At 44.6% G+C, this 18,672-nt stretch overlaps 1 protein-coding gene across 11 annotated transcripts in view; it reads left to right on the plus strand.

Annotated features, from left to right (window-relative positions):
• Foxp1 (forkhead box P1) overlaps positions 1 to 18,672 on the plus strand; it is a 609,381-nt gene that overhangs the window by 456,246 nt on the left and 134,463 nt on the right. For all 11 annotated transcript variants that reach the window (XM_075983344.1, XM_075983343.1, XM_075983358.1 and 8 more), the window contains one exon: positions 3,078 to 3,257. In XM_075983344.1, the coding sequence (XP_075839459.1) occupies positions 3,078 to 3,257 (180 nt within the window). The remainder of the gene's footprint in view (positions 1 to 3,077; positions 3,258 to 18,672) is intronic.

Genomic DNA, 18,672 nt, shown 5'->3' on the forward strand with positions numbered 1-18,672 from the left:
GAAGCTGGGGAAACAAACAAGAGGCCTCTTTCAACATCACAGGGTTTACAGACTAGCTATGGGTAAAAGCCCTTGTTACACAGGTCTGAGGTCTTGAATTCAATTCCTGGAACACACATAAAGGTGAAGGAGAGAACTGAGGTCACAAAATGTCCTCTGACCTCCACGGGTAGCTATGCACAGCCATCATATACACAGTAAAAATAATAATAATTTAAAAAGTCATCAGCTATGTAAGTCACTTTTTCCACACTTGATACTGTCAGAGTAAACCTGAGGATTCCTGCAGTTTGCTCCGAGCATATAATGACTAGGCAGAGCCTGCTCAGTCAACACGGCTTGTGAAGGAAACTCCCCTGTCTTCTGACATGTATGTATGTGCTCCTGAGAGTCACTGTGTATGCATGAATGCTTTTTTTGTGAGACACATAATACCATCCTTAGACAGTATTGGTTCTAGAAACTTCGGTTGTTTAAACGTCAAAAGCTTGGTCTTCAAATGCTTTGTGCATCCTGGGTAACGATGCAGTTGGGTTTTCTCTGCCTCAGAACTGCACACAGGTAGCCTCTTGTGCTCCTCTTTCTCTGCAGCATCTTTTTCTGTCTGCTGCGCTCCCACTCTCTGCTTCTACCTCACAGCTGGAGCCTCCTTTGGGGATTTACCCAGGACCGTCTTACAGGAAGGCTCATGGTGTAGACTAGTGTCCTGTCCTGCATGAAAAGCTGGGGAGCTTTATGGGAAACAGCTAAGGGAATGTGGCTAGTAGGAGAGGCGTTGCTCCTGCAGGCACCTTGCACAGGGGACTATTTTTCTTATATGATATAAATGAAATCTTCACTCTGCCCACTTTTCCGCCTACACATGTACTGAACGTCTCCAAGGAGACAAGGAAACCCAGAGTCCAGTGATGGTGAATCCTCCACCAAGACAGCAGGCTGGAGTCCCAGGCAATTCTCCCAGGCATCTTACCTTCCAGCTGCCCCTCTCAGACAGCACTGAGGCAAATGTGCCTCTTCTTTCCAGGCAAGAGAGCCTGGGCACTTCATACTCTTGGGGTGAGTTCAGTAGAAGGCAGTCAGCCTGGGAGAAGAGGGTGGCTGTAGTCAGGCGATGTCATAGGCAGGCTGCACAACTGGGGACAAGCTCTGTCCTGTGTCTCCTGCCATTGGGCGCTTCCGTTTGTTTGTGTTCCTCGGTGCTTCTTAGTGCAGAGGCACTCCTCAGTCCTAAGAAGTATCCTAGAAGTTCTTGTAACAGTCTTACCTTAGGAGCTCTGTTGAGTCAGCTAAGAAGGATGCTCACCATCCCACGCTCATCTTCTGTAGATGTCTGCTCCTGTGCAGGAATCCCTCCACTGTTTCTCATTCCCCTGTTCTCATGAGTGTAGCACATGGGAGCCCTAGCCTTATGACCCATCCTGCCTTCAGCATTGCCATTGATTTACCTGTGCACTTCCCTATCCAACTCACCTGGCTGATCTTCTCTGAGGAAGCCAGGACCATGGCAGTCCTTTATGGTCACTTTCCAAGTCCACATTATCAGAGTTTGTTTGGGGGGCATTGATCACATCTCTGTGTGCCTCTTCCTTGGGGCACAAATAATATAAGTTGCCACATTAAAATATATATTTGTGGGGGACTAACAACATGTTACAGGTGGTTAAAAGCCCTCTGCTGTTTAAGTGAACCCTAAGTTCATTTCCAAGTACCTACCTCATACAGCTCAGTCTTCTGTAACTGCTCCAAGGGATCTGACACCCTCTCTGTGCTCCATGTGGCCTTCATGCATGATGCACATGTATGTATGTGCACGCACGCACACACACACAAAATCATTTAATCTTTACAAATTGTTTAAATGATATGCATTTTTGTGTAAATACATCATTTTGAGAGCATCCTTTCTGACTCTATATGTATGTTTTTGGTTCTCATTTGAGTAGACCCAAGCAATCTGACTTTTCATGTGATTCTCTAGCGCAGTGCCTGTACACCTCAGTTTCCAATAGCTTATCCCACCCTCGGTTTCACAAGAGCATGGTGACCTACTATTAGTTTTATGGCAGTGAATATCTTTATTCTGGCCATATCCATGTTTCTAATACTTCTTTCTTCACTTTTACTTTAAAAATAGAGGTTACCCGATTACCTGAGTATGTTGAACCTTTAAAGGTCTCCTCTCTGTTTATTTTGTCTTATTGCTAATTCATACCACTTCAATAACTGCTACCTTGAAAGAGTCATTTAGCCTAACTAGTTTGGCTCTTGGGACCATAGCAAAATGTTTAAGATGACCCCAGGTCAAGCTTTTCTTTTATCTCTGTCTGTTGGTCTACACAGGGAGCTCAGGCTGGACACAACCTCCGAGGATGACCTTTCACTTTGAGATACTTTAGAGATACCATAGCCAAAAGTTTTCATGTTGGGAAGAAGAGCACCTACACATAATTAGTATACTACACACACACACACACACACACACACACCACACACACACTCAGCTGAGGATGACCTTGAACTTCTGACCTCCCTGTTTCTACCTCCTACGTGCTAGGATTGCAATTTGTGCTACCATGCCCAGTTCACATGAGAAATTGAACCCAGGGCTTTATGCGTGCTTGGCAAGCCCTCTGCCAGCTGAGCCCTATCCCAGCCCATCAATGTGAGATCATTTCTTATATGTGGCCATCTGCTCTAAGCGTTCTGTAGAAATAGTTGTTCCAGTGGTGTCTCACTTTCCTGTGATCCACTGCCCAGCTCTTTCTCTTTATTTGGATGCAGGTGAGGTTAAAATATGTAAAACTTGAGTCCCAAGTTTCCCCAAGAAAAATCCAGTATCTACTAACATAAGAACTGTGCCTAAGATGTCATGGGTGATTTCACCAAATCAAAGGAAATGCAGACGCATTCTGGGATGTTTTCTATGTCGACCGGCTAGAAAGTCCATTGGCCATTTCCTTTGCCTGGGAATGAGAAAGTGAATGTCATCCAAGAAGGGTTTTTCCCGAGATCCTCTTTGTGAGGGAGTCCCCAGACCTGTATGATAACAAAACTTTTCCCTTTACTTTTCCTTGCAGGCCCTGCAGGTGGCAAGGCAGCTCCTTCTTCAGCAGCAGCAGCAGCAGCAGCAACAGCAACAGCAGCAGCAGCAACAGCAGCAGCAGCAACAACAACAGCAGCAGCAACAGCAGCAGCAGCAACAGCAAGTTAGTGGATTAAAGTCTCCCAAGAGGAATGACAAGCAACCAGCTCTTCAGGTAGCAATTCTTTTTTTTAAAAAAAAAAAAAAATGACTGTCATCCCCTTTTCCATGGCTGAGAAGCTGTACAGAGACAGATTATTAAGACCATTGCAAACTGTCTGAGGAAATCTTGTGCACAATATGCCTTTTTAGTTTTTGAGCCGAATATGACATCATAAGAAAAATATCTATTTGACCTAAAGTTTTGGGTTTTGAGGGGTGGGTGTTTTATGCCACAAGTTTTAATGTTGTGAGGAATTCAACTCACAGTTCAATTTGTCAAGGGACTCACGCATATATAAAACAGCACTGATCACATCCATCCATCCGTAACCTGTAACCATTTTCCTACCTTCAAGTCGACTCCTTCTTGTTTCCACAAATGGGAAAGAGCAGACACCACTTGCCTTTCTGGATCTAGCTAGTTTCATTAGTGATACATCCTCCATCTTCAGCCATTTTGCTACAAATGGCAGGAAGCTGTTCTTGGTGGATGGAGTGATCCCGTTATTGTTAATCCACTTATCCGGTGATAGGCACGTAGGGTAATTCCACGTCTTAGCTATCATGAGTTGCAAATATCCTGTAAGTATGTCAATATATTATTTATTTTCTGATGTTTTCATAAAACACCATGACTAAGGCAACTTCAAAGCAGCTGCAGGATGAGGAGGTTTATTTGGGCTTGCCATTCCAGAGGGATAAGAGGCAATCATGGCTGGGAGGCCTGGCAGCAAGTGTCAGACTTGGCAAGAGAAAGCTGAGAACTCACATCTTCAGCCCCGAGCAGGAAGCAAAGAGAATGATGTGGAATGGTACAAAGCTTTTAATCTCCAAGTCAGACCCCAGGGCTTTAATTCCTCTAGCAAGGCTGAACCACATAAACAGCGCCACCAACTGGGGACTGAGCCTGCGGCTGTGGGGGACATTCCACTTACCACCACAACTGATTTCGTTTCCTTTGGTTTATCCCCAGGAGTGGTCTAGATAAATCATGTGATGGTTCTGGTTTTAGTTTTTTGAGGCTCCTCATACTGTTTGAGGACCCTTCACCATCCTTTTCATAGTGGCTAGATTAATTGACTTCCCCATTGACAACATGTAAAGTTCCTTATTCTGGAGACAAGGGTGCAGAGATGTTCCTGACATCTCATCAGTTTTGGACCAAGGAAGCTGTTCACCGTTCCTCAGTGCCCAATGCACCCTCCAAAAGGAGTGCTCTTGAGCAGCTCCAGATGTCCCCAGTGTCAAGAGCTTCTGTTTAGCCCCCATGTGGATGTCGCGCTTCTGATATTGTACCTGGTAATGAGTATAATAGAACACATGCCCTCCTTCCGTAGATGTTTGCAGAATGTTTCTGAATCATTAATTGAAAGTGGGGACCAATTTTTATGAAATGATAACAAAAGGAGATTGTCTCAACAACTTCTCCGTTCAGGCACATCGAGGCCAAGGGGTTAATAGAGTCGAAAGAGGAGTGAGTTCATACAATCTAATTTGGATTTGGGTCTTGGAGTAGAAAATTGCAGTAGAAATTGCAAAGAAACTTGAGTCGTATTTATGCCCACGTTCAAGGTAGAAGATAGGTGTTATGTGCTCCCCCCCCCACCCCACATGGAGGCTACGGACGGGTTTCTCGCTGCAAATTTTGGGACAACTTGGGAAGAGCAGTGGCACACTGTTTTAGCAGTCAGGGTGCAGTCTACGTGTGTTGACTTCTCCCTGCGTTAGGATAAATTAATGCCAGTTTCCAAAGTACCCTGCCCAGATTGTCCTGTCCTTGGTACGCCAATTCTAGTTCTCCTGTTGTGTCGGTGAAACTGTCCCTCTTCCACAAAAGTTCAACCGTATAGTGACAGGTTCTTCGGCAAGTTGAATATCGGCGTGAGCTGTTTACAAACTCTTCCAAAGACAGCTGTTTGGTAAACTACCAGCAACTCGCACCCCCTTACCGCGGCGTGGACACGGGTGCGGGAGACAGTTATAATGAGGTGCAGTGCCGTGGAGGGCGGATGTCAGGTGTTCTAAGAAGGGCTTTGTTGTGCAGATGTCTTAAGAACAGCTCAGGAGGATGAAATATGACTGTGTTGACCTTTCAGCTGTGAGCTTATTTGTCAGGATTCAAATAAGTTGAAAGGATCAAACTGAACAGTTTCCGTAGTCAGTCTGGGAATTGTATTTCAGGGGTCAGCAGCGGAGGCCACATTGCAGATTCCATAACATAGCCAATTGTTGGTACATATTAAAGTACCAGGGCATCTCCTGCAGACAGAGAGGCAATTAAAATTCTAATTTATTAATGTATACAGGGAGCTGGCCCAGCCTGTCACTCAGTGATTCAAATGCCTGTCCGTACTTTGGCCTCCTTCTTGGAGCCTCTCACAGCCTTGAAAATACTAGGAGTCCTGCTGAATTTATCAGGCCTCTAGTGCATTGGGAAAATGGCAATATAGTATGGGGAAGAGGGTGTCCCTAGTGCAGCTTTGGCTTGAAGTTTTTAAAACTATATGAAGATACTGTTCAATCATAGTGCTGTAAAGAGTTGAATGTCATTTATGAGTAAAAATGAACAGGATTTGCTTTTTCGTGTGTGTGTGTGTGTGTGTAACATATCAAAGATTGATACTGAATGTGTTATGTGTTACTCATTCCGGCTCCATAGGTCTTTTGTTTTGAGACACTCCATAGCCTTGGGTGGCCTAGAACTTGCTATGTGGGCCAGATTGGCCTCAAGCTCCCAGAAATCCTCTTGCCTCAGCAGTAAAGGGTGACACCACCATACCTGGCATTCCACCTTACCTTTTGAGACACAATCTCTCATAGAACTTGAATCCATCAGTTCAATTAGGCAGCTTGCCAGAGGTCCTCCTGTCTCCTCCTCCCCAGACCAGGATTACTTTCACAAATCTCTGTGCCTCATTGTCACATGGGTGCTGTGATCTGAACTCAGCCACTCATGCTGGAAACCCTGTATCAGTATGCTATCTCTCTAGCCCCAGTACTTGCAATTTGAAAATGTGGCATTTAGGCTAATGGGTAGAGGTTCGTCAGAGCTAACTAGATATGCGAAGTAAAGTTTCAGGCAGGGGGTTTCCTTTGGAGGACTCTATTTCTTCTTGACCATTAAGGATTTTGGCAACCAAGTCAATGAGTCTGACATGCAGCATGTATGGATCATGACTAGGGTAATGGGCTAACCATTGTGATGTGCTCTGTGCTTCAGTCCATGCAGTAAGGATAGAAGACTGGCCATCATGAAGACCAATCTGCTAGGATCATGCTGAGTGTCTTTTTAGCCCATCAGTGGTAGAACTGACAAGTAGAAAATTTAGACCAATTTTTTCGGGTTGTTGTACATGTGTGCATATGTGCGCGCATGTGTGTGAATGTGTGTGCTGTCTTTGTGTCCTGACGTGTTGCTGAATATAGGGACACTAGAATCCAGTAGGAAGCTTAATTAGTTTAGCTGGCCTTCTCCTAACAGAAAGGAGAAATTGCTAACCTCAGTTACATGGTCGATCACCTTGTTATAAAAGGATGTATGTAGCCTAGGTGCTCCTCCGAAGAAATAACCTTGACAGAGAAGTCTATCCTGGCATGCCTTGTCCTCACTGGGCGTCTCGCCTGGAGTAGCTCAGAAATAAAAAGGCAATCCTCCAGCCGCCCTGCCCAGCGTTCCTCTCTGATCTCCTTACCCTTTATAACTCGGCATTCATAAACCCGTGCTAGCAGATTTCAGATCTGCATAGAGGAAGGCTTGACGGGGAAGGAGGATTTGATCTGCCGAGAGCTTGAGATGGAAGGGGAAAAAAGGAAAAGAAACCTTACGTCTCCAGAGATGCCATGGCTCGTATTTTAAGCATTTATCACACTTGCCCACTTCGTGTTTGGCAGCGCACTTCAGTTTCACAGGCTGAAGAGACAAACGAAAGGAAAGGAAAAGTGAGAGGAGGCTACAAGTGGTTACTAGATAGAGACAGAGATCATGAGGCCAAGCCAGACGTCACCAACGTGGGCTAATTTCAATATTAGAGAAAGGCAGGCTACAGATGCATGCCGGGATCTCACTCAGTGCTCCAGTTCTCGGGACACAGCCTGCATACTTGATGAAGAAGGCATGAGCCAGGTGTATAGGCCACTTTTGGGGTTCTTGACCAGTATTCCGCTCATCGTCTTACACTGTCTTTTTGCTTATGCTGTTAATTTGCCTTGCAAATTTCTCTTATGAATGATAGAAATGGAAATTGAGAATTGGCTCCATCCTAAATTCACAATCAGAATGATCTGAATTCATTAAATGCATTTTGGCGAACATTCCCAGAAGAGCCTCTGTGTGCTGGGTGCTGGGCGGGTGCTCATAGGACCCTAAACTGTTGACACAGACCTTGCCTTCAGAAAGCTTCTGCAGCTATAAATGAATTAATTTGATTTTGCTCAAAAAAATTAGAGGTGGGTAAAAATAGTAGGCTTCCTTTTATAAATATTTATATACTTCTGAAGATTGCTTAAACAAGTGGAAGAAATGCCTAACCGTGCAGGTGTGTTCGTAACCCCCAAAGCAGGAGACTCTACTGGCTAGCAATTAGTTTGCAATAGATGAGTAATTTTTATTGATCCAACTTTGGAACCTTGACTGCCATTTCTGGGTAGTAATTCCTTTTGGTTCTTTAAGCGTTTTACTTGCTGGCTGGAACACAGCCACTGGAAGGAAGTCAAATGACACAGTTTCTCCTCAGAAAGTAAAAGTATACGCAGGTTCCGCAGCGTGTGAGTGGAGACAGAAAGCGAGCCTTGTGTGTTACTTTCAGTGGGAAGCTGACCACCGCTCCAGGCTGGCTGTAGTGACAGTGAACTTGAAGCCAGGCATCTGACCAGTTCCCCTCCCGTCTGTCCCTTTCCCTTTAAGATTATGGGCTGTGCAAGCCCCTGACACAGGGGGGCTTTTTTTTAAAAAAAGAATTATTAGTGAAATATACTGGCGGACCAGGCCAGCCTTTGACTCAGGATTAGAAGGGGTCTAGCTTTGAGGGTAAAGCACAAGATTCCACAGGTGTTTGGTTTTGTTAGCCATTATTTATATTTGCAGTTATTTAAAATGTTCTTTAGGCAGCAAGAGGGTTTTTTTTTTCTTCCATTTTCTTAATGCCACACAGTATAGCATGTCAAATCATTTCTCTGTCACTCTCTAAGGAATGAGTTCCTAAGAGAAAACCCTTAAAGAAACTTCCGTTTTCTGTTGTACTAGTGAGATGGGATGGCCATGGAATACCAGTCCATAAAAAATACCCCTGTGCACTGGGCTAACAAAGTAGTGATTCAGGTAATTGAATCAAGTCCCTTGATGGTCCAAGCGAGCAGTGCCTATAGCCAGCATCTCTGGTCTTGGAAACAGATAAGAAAAGTCAAAGCATTGGTCCCTTAATGAGATGTCTTCTGCACACCTTTGGAGAATCCCACATCCCTAAAAGCAAGTTTTGATAAGGAATTAAAAAAATAGAAATTATTTTTGAAGTATTTTCTAAATCTTCTAGATTATACAAACTATCAAAAACATATGACAGAAGAAGCCAAAGAGCTGGCTCAGTGGGTGAAGACTTTTATTGTCACGAGCCTACTGGCTTGAGTTTGAGCTCCGATGTCACAGTGGAAGGACGGAACTGACTCCCCAAAGCTGTCCTCTGACTTCCACACATGGGCCGTGGCTCACGTGCATGCATCGTGCACCCGTGGACACCCAATAACAATAATTTAAAATATATAAGCCGAGAACACTGGCCTTCCCTCCCTCTAGCAAATATCTACGGCACACTCCTTTGCATCCAGTGTTTAAGGGTTTCGTGTGGCTCGCTGAGGAGCCGAAGTTCCTACTGCTGGCTTTAGCTTTGTTTCTAATAGTCCCATTCTGTCCTTGCCTCCAGAATGGTGGTATGACGTGTGCCAGCAGAGCGTGCGTTGCCTGTTTCATTCTTATTTAAATATAATACAACCATGTGCCAGTCTCACAAGGACAACCCCACTCCGTGACCGGCTGTGTTTATTTTATTGGTAATCCTGCTCTGGACATTTATATATGCTTAGCTTACCTCTGTGCACTTGAATATTAAAATGCACATTAAACGTTATTTTTTTTTTAGTTAGGGTTGCTATTGCTGTGATGAAACACCATGACCAAAAGCAACCTGGGGAAAAAGGGGTCACTTGGCTTTTATTTCCACAGCACTGTTCACCATCAAAGGGAGTCAGGCAGGAACCTGGAGACAGGAGCTGATGCAGAGGCCATGGAGGGATGCTGCTTACTGGCTCGCTTCTCATTCTGCTCAGCCCACTTTCTTATAGAACCCAGGACCACCAGCCCAGGGATAGCACCACCCATAAAAGACTGGGCCCTCCCTCATCAATCATTAAGAAAATGCCTACAGACCTGCCTACAGCCTGATCTTATGGAGACATTTTCTTAGTTGAGGGTCCCTCCTCTCAGATGATTTTAACTTGTGTCAAGTTGACATAAAAACTACCTACCACCAAACCGTGTATGTATCACCACGAGCAAAGTGTGTTAGATTATGGAAGCTCGGTGCTCAGTGTAGAACAGCCGCATAGCAGTTCTGTGGGCTAGGTGACCGCTTCCTGGAGAAGGAAAACAAACTCTGAGAGGTTGATGGGAGCTGCCACCAAACACCCAGGCAGGAGAGGAACACTGGTGGGTAGCCAGACTTTGGAGAGCCACAGGTCTTCCGTGTGCTACAAGACACTAATAGTTGCCTCTCCTTACATGTTTATTCTTTCAGCCCCTATCGAACATTACGGTTCCCATAAATAAGCAAATTATTATGTTTTCCATGTCACAAACCAAAAGCCATATGAATAAAAAACTAATTCCACTGTGAATATCTGACTTCAAAGAACGGGGTCTTAGATCTGCGCAATTTTCTCATTGCGGCCTTCTGTGTATCTTTGTATGTATATGTACTGGCATGTGTATCTCTGTGTACGGGCGAGCATCTGGGCAGTGAGCAGCAAGGAAGAAGAATGATTCCTTTACCTCAAGGCTGATTACTCCTCTGAGCTTGTGTGTGTTGGAACATGGAATACTATGTTGTAATCACGGCACAGGCTAGGAGGTGGAGAGAGGGACAAGGGAAAAAACATACTTGACTGGTCAAAAATGTGTAAATTGCTGACAAAATGACACATGTAATTAAGAGTGTTCCTACCATTTTACCTTGTGGTTTCCACCTCCAGTGTTGAAAAAGAGAGCGACTCCCACCTCGCTAATTACCATTATCACTGAAACGCTGGGGCTGGAGTCATTAGTTCCATGTGCATTTAATTAGAGGAAGGCTGAAATTGGATTTAACTTATTACTTTTTCATGGATCACTTTCTTGTCATCACTTCAAATTGGATTGCAGCCCCAGGTAACTAATTATGAGAGCCACAGGATCAAGAGTGAAAAAAAAAAAGGTAATTAGGAGTAACACCGTCGGACCCTTGCTGGTCATCTACTTGTGCTTCAGGAGAGGGGGTGAGGGGAACAAAAGAAACAACTGTCTTTTGCAGTATTACAGACAGGGGAGCTGGAGCCCTGCGCAGTTGCTGAGCATCACGGGAGTGTGTCACCTCCCATAGTGGCTTCTGTGATACACAGCTGAGCTGAAGATGTTGTCTCCACGTGATCCCGCCATCCTTTACTTCATACATAGATTAAACTTGTGAAAACAAATTTTGGGCGGAGGCATGAGGTTTCTCACCAACTGTGTCATCTGAGGGCCTCACGTATATGATTACAGCCAAGCTGTCAAGGCGCCTGTACTCCAGAGCACAGGGTAGCTTAAGTCCAGGGAGCTAGGATTTAGTGGACATATTAATGTTCCAGAACCATCACTCACATCTAATGGGAGGATACGTCAGTTGGCATTATAGCGAGGTTTTGAGGTTCCTTATTTGGGGTTTTTGTCAGAGTTTCCGGCATCTTGCAGTGTTCAGGTCATTTCCTTTGCTTCTGGTTTGCTCGCCTCCAGACCCACGCAGTCCAAATTCTGCAGAGGCTTCCTGGGGTTCTGTATCTCTTTCCACCCTCATTGAAAATGCTTTAAATTATATTGCTTCCATGTGTTGAGCAGAACTCAAAACTACAAGCAATCAATTTTATAGACATTGTCTGAAAAAATCTTGATGACAGCTAGAGGATGTGAAAGGACTGGCTTGAAAGTCCCAAGTCCCAAGTGTGGAGATGGTGTGTGTTCGTGAGTGTGTGTGTGTGTGAGTGTGTGTGTGTGTGTTCGTGAGTGTGTGTGTGTGTGTGAGTGTGTGTATGAGTGTGTGTGTGTTCGTGAGTGTGTATGTGTGTGTGTGAGTGTGTGTGTGTGAGTGTGTGTGTATGAGTGTGTGTGTGTTCGTGAGTGTGTGTATGAGTGTGTGTGTGTTCGTGAGTTTGTGTGTGTGTGTTCGTGAGTGTGTGTGTGTGTTCGTGAGTGTGTATGTGTGTGTGTGTGCTTACTTTTCAAAGTTCTGGCAGTCAGATTTTCCAAAAGAGTGGTTCTTAAATAGACCAGAAAGGCTGGCAAGATGGCTCAGTGGTTTAGAGTGTGGGCTGTTCTTCCAGAGGACCCAGGTTCAATCCCCAGCACTCTCGTGGTGTCTGACGACTATTTATAACTCCAATTCCAGAGGACCCAGTACCCTCCTCTGCCCTCCATGGGCACTGTATACATATGGTGCACAGGCATACATGTAGGTAAAATGCCCCCACAGATAAAAATAAGTTCCTTTTTTCTTTAAATAAAAAGAATAAGAAAGAAGGAACCCAGATGTGAATCCACTATGGTATCTTAGTGAGAATCTCCTTATGAAATCCAACAGGCAGAAAAACACTTGGTTCCCCATTAAGATGACTCACCAGCAGCCGGCTAGAGCGCCTTTATGTTGTTGAGAATCGGTTTTAATGTTCTGCTAATGTAAGCAAATCACGGTGAGTCAGTGGTGAGTGACTTCCCACCCTAGTGAGCCAGCCTTGCTCTGGAGTGTCAGTCGGGATGAGCCTTCCAACCCCACCTCCAGACCCCCTCATCAGAGGTCACCACGTTCGTGTTACTCTCAGAGTGATAAAACACCCTTCCTGGAATTACACGTCTCTTTCCTGTGTAATCCTTCTAAGCAAACTGGCAAGACCCAAAATAGTAATCATCAAGTCTAATGCAGAAAATTAAGGCTTTTTGGTTGGTGTTGTTGGAACATCTTAAGTTGATTTAGGATTTTTGTACACAGTGTTTGTCTGTGGTTAAAAGGGGGCACGCTGAGGTCAAGTGATGTAGTGTTTTCCATTTTTCCATATGAGCCTCTCTGTGTGTGATAAAAGTGGACTCCTTGATTTTTTTTTTGAAAGTCTGCAAGAATTTCTGATGGAGTGCAGAGGTCAGTGACGTTCCCTGTCAGTCTGAGCAGCCAGTATTTGTTAACTACTGGTTTTTCATCATTTCTCTCTCTCTCTCCCTCCCTCAGCTCCACCCCCCTGTGTGTGTGTGTGTGTGTGTGTGTGTGTGTGTGTGTGTGCGCGTGCGTGCGTGAGAGAGAGAGAGAGAGAGAAAGAGAGAGAGAATTTCTTCCATGCTCCTAATTCTACACGGTGCCACTTTCCTGACATGCCCAGTGAGGTCCTCCAATCTGAAACTCATTAGCACCCAGCCTTGGACCCTGTCCAGTAGTTAAAAAATTTCCTGAAGCCGAGAATACCAGCATTTGGTGCAACATCATGGACTTGAAGTGACAATGGGGGGAGTCGTGTTCCCCTGGCACCCTGCCTGGTCAGGAAAGCCAGCTGACCTCAAAACACAGTGAGGCAGAGGTCACACATATGGCATGGGCGTGCAAACTTTGATCCTCAGAAGAACCTCTTCTGAGATCATGGGCATGGCAGTCTTTCCCCTTAGCCGGTCATTTCCGATGGGCTCACAATCTCGCCAGCGTGAGCTGTAAGAACATGAAAGCAATTAGAGAGCATGAAGCCCAGATCACATTTTTCACTTCTGAAAGTAGTGGATGTAATCCTTCCTTCATGCATGCATTCATGCCTTTCAAACTGTATTGACTTGAAATTCACTCTGTGGAGAGCCTGTGATCAGGACACCACCCTGCCCTGACCTCAGAAGAGTTACGCTGTGGGTCAGGTTCAGTTAAGCTAGGTTTTCAGATATCTGTCCAGAAAGATAACCACAGTGATAATAAACACCGGGGGTTATGTACTTCTCTCCGGCAGGCAGCTCCTCCACAGCAGCCCTGTGGGAGTTTTAGCCCCATCTCTATTGTACACATGTGTGCATGTGCTTGTACACAGTTGCAGGTGTGCATGTGGAGGCCAGAGATCCGTGTTGGGATATCAGTCACTTTCCACCTTATTTTAGTTCTTTATTTTTATTTACATGTACACGTGTGTCTGTAGGTGAGGGGATGTCGAGGGACAGCATCAGGTTCCCTAGTACTGGAGTTAGAGACAGTTGTGAGGTGCCTTGATGTGCTGGGATCGGAAGAGCTCTGGAATAGCAGCAAGTGTCCTTAACTACTGAGCCATCTCTCCAGCCCGCCCACCTTATTTGTTGAGACAGAGTCAGTGAACCTGGAGCTTACTGATTAGGTTGGGCAGACTGGCGAGCAAGCCTCAGGGATGCTCTTGTTTATTGCCTCCCTTGTTACCAAGGTCCAGGAGCTCTGCCCTGGCCAGGGTTTACATAGGTCCTTAGGATCTGAACTCATGTCCTCATGCCGACAGACCCTTGACTAATCCATCTCCCCAGCCCTCACTCCTCTCATCTCCTGAGGAGGAAAGTAGCGGAAAGAGTGATCTTGCCAGAGGCCATGAACCTGAGAAGTGACCCATCCAGGACTCCCGCCCACTTCATCTGGCAATATAATCTGCATCATTTTGAAGCTGCCTTGAGAGTCTCCTGGGCACAGCACACAGGCACAGCGAAGGGAACAGAATGGGCGTTGCTAATGCCTGGTGCTCCTCACTAACCACCAGACCACATGGTCTCCTAATTTGGACATGTGTTTATGGGCATGTCTGAAAAATAGCGCCTGTAATTGAAATATGCACTTTCTGAAGGGAAATGACGCTTGGGAAAGAGAAGAAAGCCGGGTATTACTCAAAGCCTGCAGACCACTCTGTAAGTAATTGTCTAAACGCAGTCGTTGAAATTGAGAAGCAGTTTGGAAAATGTACAGTTTGGGAAATTTGTGTTTCGATGTAATTACGGTAGTTGTGAGCTGATGTCATGCCTAGTAACTGTTTTTGTATTGCCTACGCCTTTGTTACTGAGTTGTGATATCATGAGCAAACTATTATAAACATACCATGGATATAGCATGCTTGTGTAACAAAAGATCGGGAACTTTTATTAAGTTTGTTTTGCTTGTCATATTGTAAAAATTTATTATGTGTACTGTGTATATTAGAAACAGATTTGGGTAATTCTGTCTAAATGAAGTCATCCCGGCTATTTCCAGACTGTCTGTTTTTGGTTGTGAATAATTTTCATACATCAGATGGTTGTCATATTTAGTTGCTCTCAAGATTTTAAAGAGAACATATCCCATTTTGAACTTTTGCTAGACTTCAGTCTCCTTGCTGTTGGGATTGTTTGAGTTTTAAATTATTACCCAGTAAATTACAGAGACCAAGCACTCATTGTTTCTGAAGGGCCTGGGTTGCTGCCTTCTATTCATAGCTTGCCCCCCTCATCAAAAGGACAGATTTTTAACTACTTAAGCAGTAGAGTTTTAAAACCGCCAAGACTCAAATGGGCAAAGAGCACCAGCCCTTGTCCTTTTTCGTTACAGCCTGGTGAACTACTCTGGTAAATATTCCGGCCGACAGAGCCCAACATTTATTGGGATTCCTGGTAAATGTGGATTTTAAATGGGTAGTTCCAAACTCTTGGGTGGCTTGTACCTTCCAAACCACTCTCTTCTACTTCTTGTGGCTGCTGAACATTTAGAACCAGAATATTCCAGAATATTCGGTAGACTGCTTTAGCTTTTGTGTTGCTTGCTTGTTTGTTTCTTTGCTTTTGCCCCCGCCCTCATTTTTCTCATCCCTACCCTACAAATCCACTGAATTCTGATGTTGTCTCTGTTCTCACTCATTCTAGTACTGTACATTAACTTGGGTAACTTATATTTAGCTGTGAGGTTGGCTTCTTCTAAACTTTTTGAAATTGGAGTTTCTGGACTTCGTGGGTTTTTTTTTTCCCTTTCTTTCTTTCCAATTCTTTTCTAGAAGCCATTCTCCTATCTTCAATTCCTGTGTCCCCTACAGTGTGTCCCTCTCTTTCATCAGATATGCGTGAAGGGCCCCATGGAAGCTGCTCTCAGCTGCCTCCAGTGTCCTTCCACCAGTTTGTCCCAGGCAGATGGCTCTGTCTCTGGCCGCATTAGTCAGCAGTGCTAATGTCTTGGACGCACTGTCTTCTCATCCTCTCTGCATTTGTTGTCATAGCTGCCATTTTTCCTTCCGCTGCTGATGTCTTCCGTTCCTGCCTCTGTGTTCCCTGCTGTCACTCTCTGTTCTGGGGCTAGTTGATCAGATACATACGCATGGCTGGGCAGTGGTGGCGCATGCCTTTAATACCACCACTTGGGAGGCAGAGGCAGGCGGATCTCTTTGAGTTCAAGGCCAGCCTGGTCTATGAGAGCTAGTTCCAGGACAGGCTTCAAAGCTATAGAGAAACTCTGTCTTGAAAACCACAACAAAAACAAAAAACAAACAAACAAAAAAACCAAGAAACAAAAAACCAAAAAACTGAGATACATAAGCATGGACTTCCAATCCTTCTTGCACTGTCATCCCCAAACCTGAAGCACCCTCTCTTCTTTGTAGGTGTTTCATGTTCCACACTTCGCTCTAAACCTTCCTGGAGACCTGTACCAATGCCCTTCAGAACTTCAATGCTGCCCCTTATCAGTCAGACCAAGCCCAAATTCTGCCTTCCCTTAACTCTTCACTAAAAATGGCTGTAGCCTAGCTGGAAGACGGGGGAGACACATTTATGAGACAAGGTCTCTCTGTGATGCCCGGACTGTCCTGGAAGTCACTCTGTAGACCAGGTTGGCCTCGAACTTTGAGATCCTCCTGCCTCTGCCTCGCTAGTGTTGGGGTTAAAGGCGTGCACCACCACCACCGGGATCATATTTGTTTCGACAAAGAGGTGAAATAAGTATAGTCCTCATGGTAACATTTGAAAGTCCAAGGAATCTAGAACTACCGCGATCGCCTGCCACTATCTGCTGTTTAGAATAAATAAGCCTGGTGATTAAATTATGCTTTACATTTCAAGAGACTATCTTCAGAAACAGATGGTGTGCCCCATGACTTGAGCAGTCTCCCCTTTCTCCCCTTTCTCTGAGCACTGCCCTATGTCTCAAGCTTCCTTGTCATGAATCTGTGAACACTGTGTAGAGAGGATTTCTTCTCAGTCCCTGGCTGTAGGACACAGAGGCTACACATTCCCTTGTATGCTCATGAATAGCCACCTCTCAGACCTAATGAAACCATTCTTAGTAAGACAGCAATAAAATTATGTCTGGTATGTTTTTTATTTAATAACACAAATGGATTGTTATTTAGTCTAGAAACAAAAGTAATACTAGTAGGCCACATAGAATTATGCAGAGAAATTCTCTTGTATCCACTAATTTGTGTGTGTGTGTGTGTGTGTGTATCTACCAATGCTGTTTAAGTGATTGTGGGTCCAGATTAGACTCGGTAATTGACTACCCATGCCTGCCCAGGGCACCAATATTAGAAGCAGTGGTCTCTTTACCAGGATTTACTGGCAACTGAAAAACATATCAAAGTGGGAAAGTACTTGAATGTTTTTTTTTTCTGAGAAGCTTAAATGATTCCTTGATAGCTATGGAAATCTTGCCTCAAATTAAATATATACTTTGTATATTTCCCCAATATCCTTCCAGGATACTAGGTAAATTCCATCTGTCTCCAGCACTGGATCTCTTTATTGTCAGATCTAAGGTATACATAGTCCTTTCGCTGCATTAACTGTGCAGGACGGCGTTTTGGAAATTCACATGTCCAAATAAATATGGCAGGGAGGAGGCTGAATCATGCTACTATTAATAGCGTGACTCCCAGGGTCAGACGGACAAATCAAGTCCTGATAGCATGTTATTCCCGTGCGGCCCTAGGAAAGTAACTTAACCTCTCTTTATTTCCGTTTTCTCATCTAGAGAATATAGTTAGTTAGCCTGCCTACCTAAAGGTAATTTCGAAGGCTAAGTGATTAGGGCCTGAAAGTCTCTCGCACTGGGCTTGAGAAACAGTACATTCTCAGAAGAGAACACTCCTCTCAGGATTGCGTTTTAAAGAGAAAACAGCTACTTGCAAGACTCCAGGTTACATGTCTCAGTTTGCTTGTTACTGACCGTCACCAGATAGATGCCTGAGCAGTAGGATTGGGGACAGTCTTTGCTGTTTACTGACAGGTAAATATATACAAAGAAAACCTCAGACCTCCCATCTGAGAATCAGATGGATCTGAAATATCCACCTGGTGTACCTTTCCTTATGAACCAATGCTAGATTGTCTTCAAAGGCAAGGAGTAAATCTCACCTCCTGGTCCCCATTGACCATGCCTTTAGCAAGTTAGATGATGCGTACCTGCTGCATGCGTGTGTGCATGCGCATGAGCGTGAGGAAGCCACTGATCAACCTTGGGCATCTTTCCTTGGGTGAAGATACTTGTCTTTCACTGGCCTAGAACTCAGCAAGTAGTCCAAGCTGATTGGCCAGTGAACCACAAAGATCTGCCTGCCCCTGCCTCCCTGGTACCGGGGTTGCAAGCACATGGCTTTTTTTTTTTTAAAAAAAAATATGGGTTCAGGAGATCAAGCTCAGGTCCTCATGCTTGTATAGCAAGCAGCTGACCAACTGAGCCATCTCCTTAGTCGGTGGATGCCTCGTTCATGAATGAGTTACTAAACGAGAAAGCAGTTAGTGGATGAGTGAATGACTGGGTGAGTGATGAATTAGTGAATGAGGAAATGAATGCTTGGAATATATAAGCTGGACAAACGGTCCATTGACAGACTTCTTTCCATAATGAGGCTGCACACTAGTTTCAGGTTCATAGTCCTCCAGCAACTTTTCAAGACCGTAAACATCATTAAAAGACTCCAAAGGCACTCCCCCTCTTAGTTGGACTTCAAGTGCCTGAAATGCATGTTGGGTAAAGAGTGCAAGCTAAGAGAACCTCTTCACTGAGGGTAGGCTGCCCTAATGCCCTCTGCCTGCTTTTATAGATTTGCTAATCTATTTAGGTATAATAGTGGCAGAGAACTTTAATTCACAAGCATAGAAAATTAGAGGAGACTAAAGGCAAAAGACGGAAATGTATTTGGTGTCAAGATTAAGTTCAATG

The sequence above is a fragment of the Microtus pennsylvanicus genome, chromosome 8 (genome assembly GCF_037038515.1).
Source record: "Microtus pennsylvanicus isolate mMicPen1 chromosome 8, mMicPen1.hap1, whole genome shotgun sequence".
NCBI lineage: Eukaryota > Metazoa > Chordata > Mammalia > Rodentia > Cricetidae > Microtus > Microtus pennsylvanicus.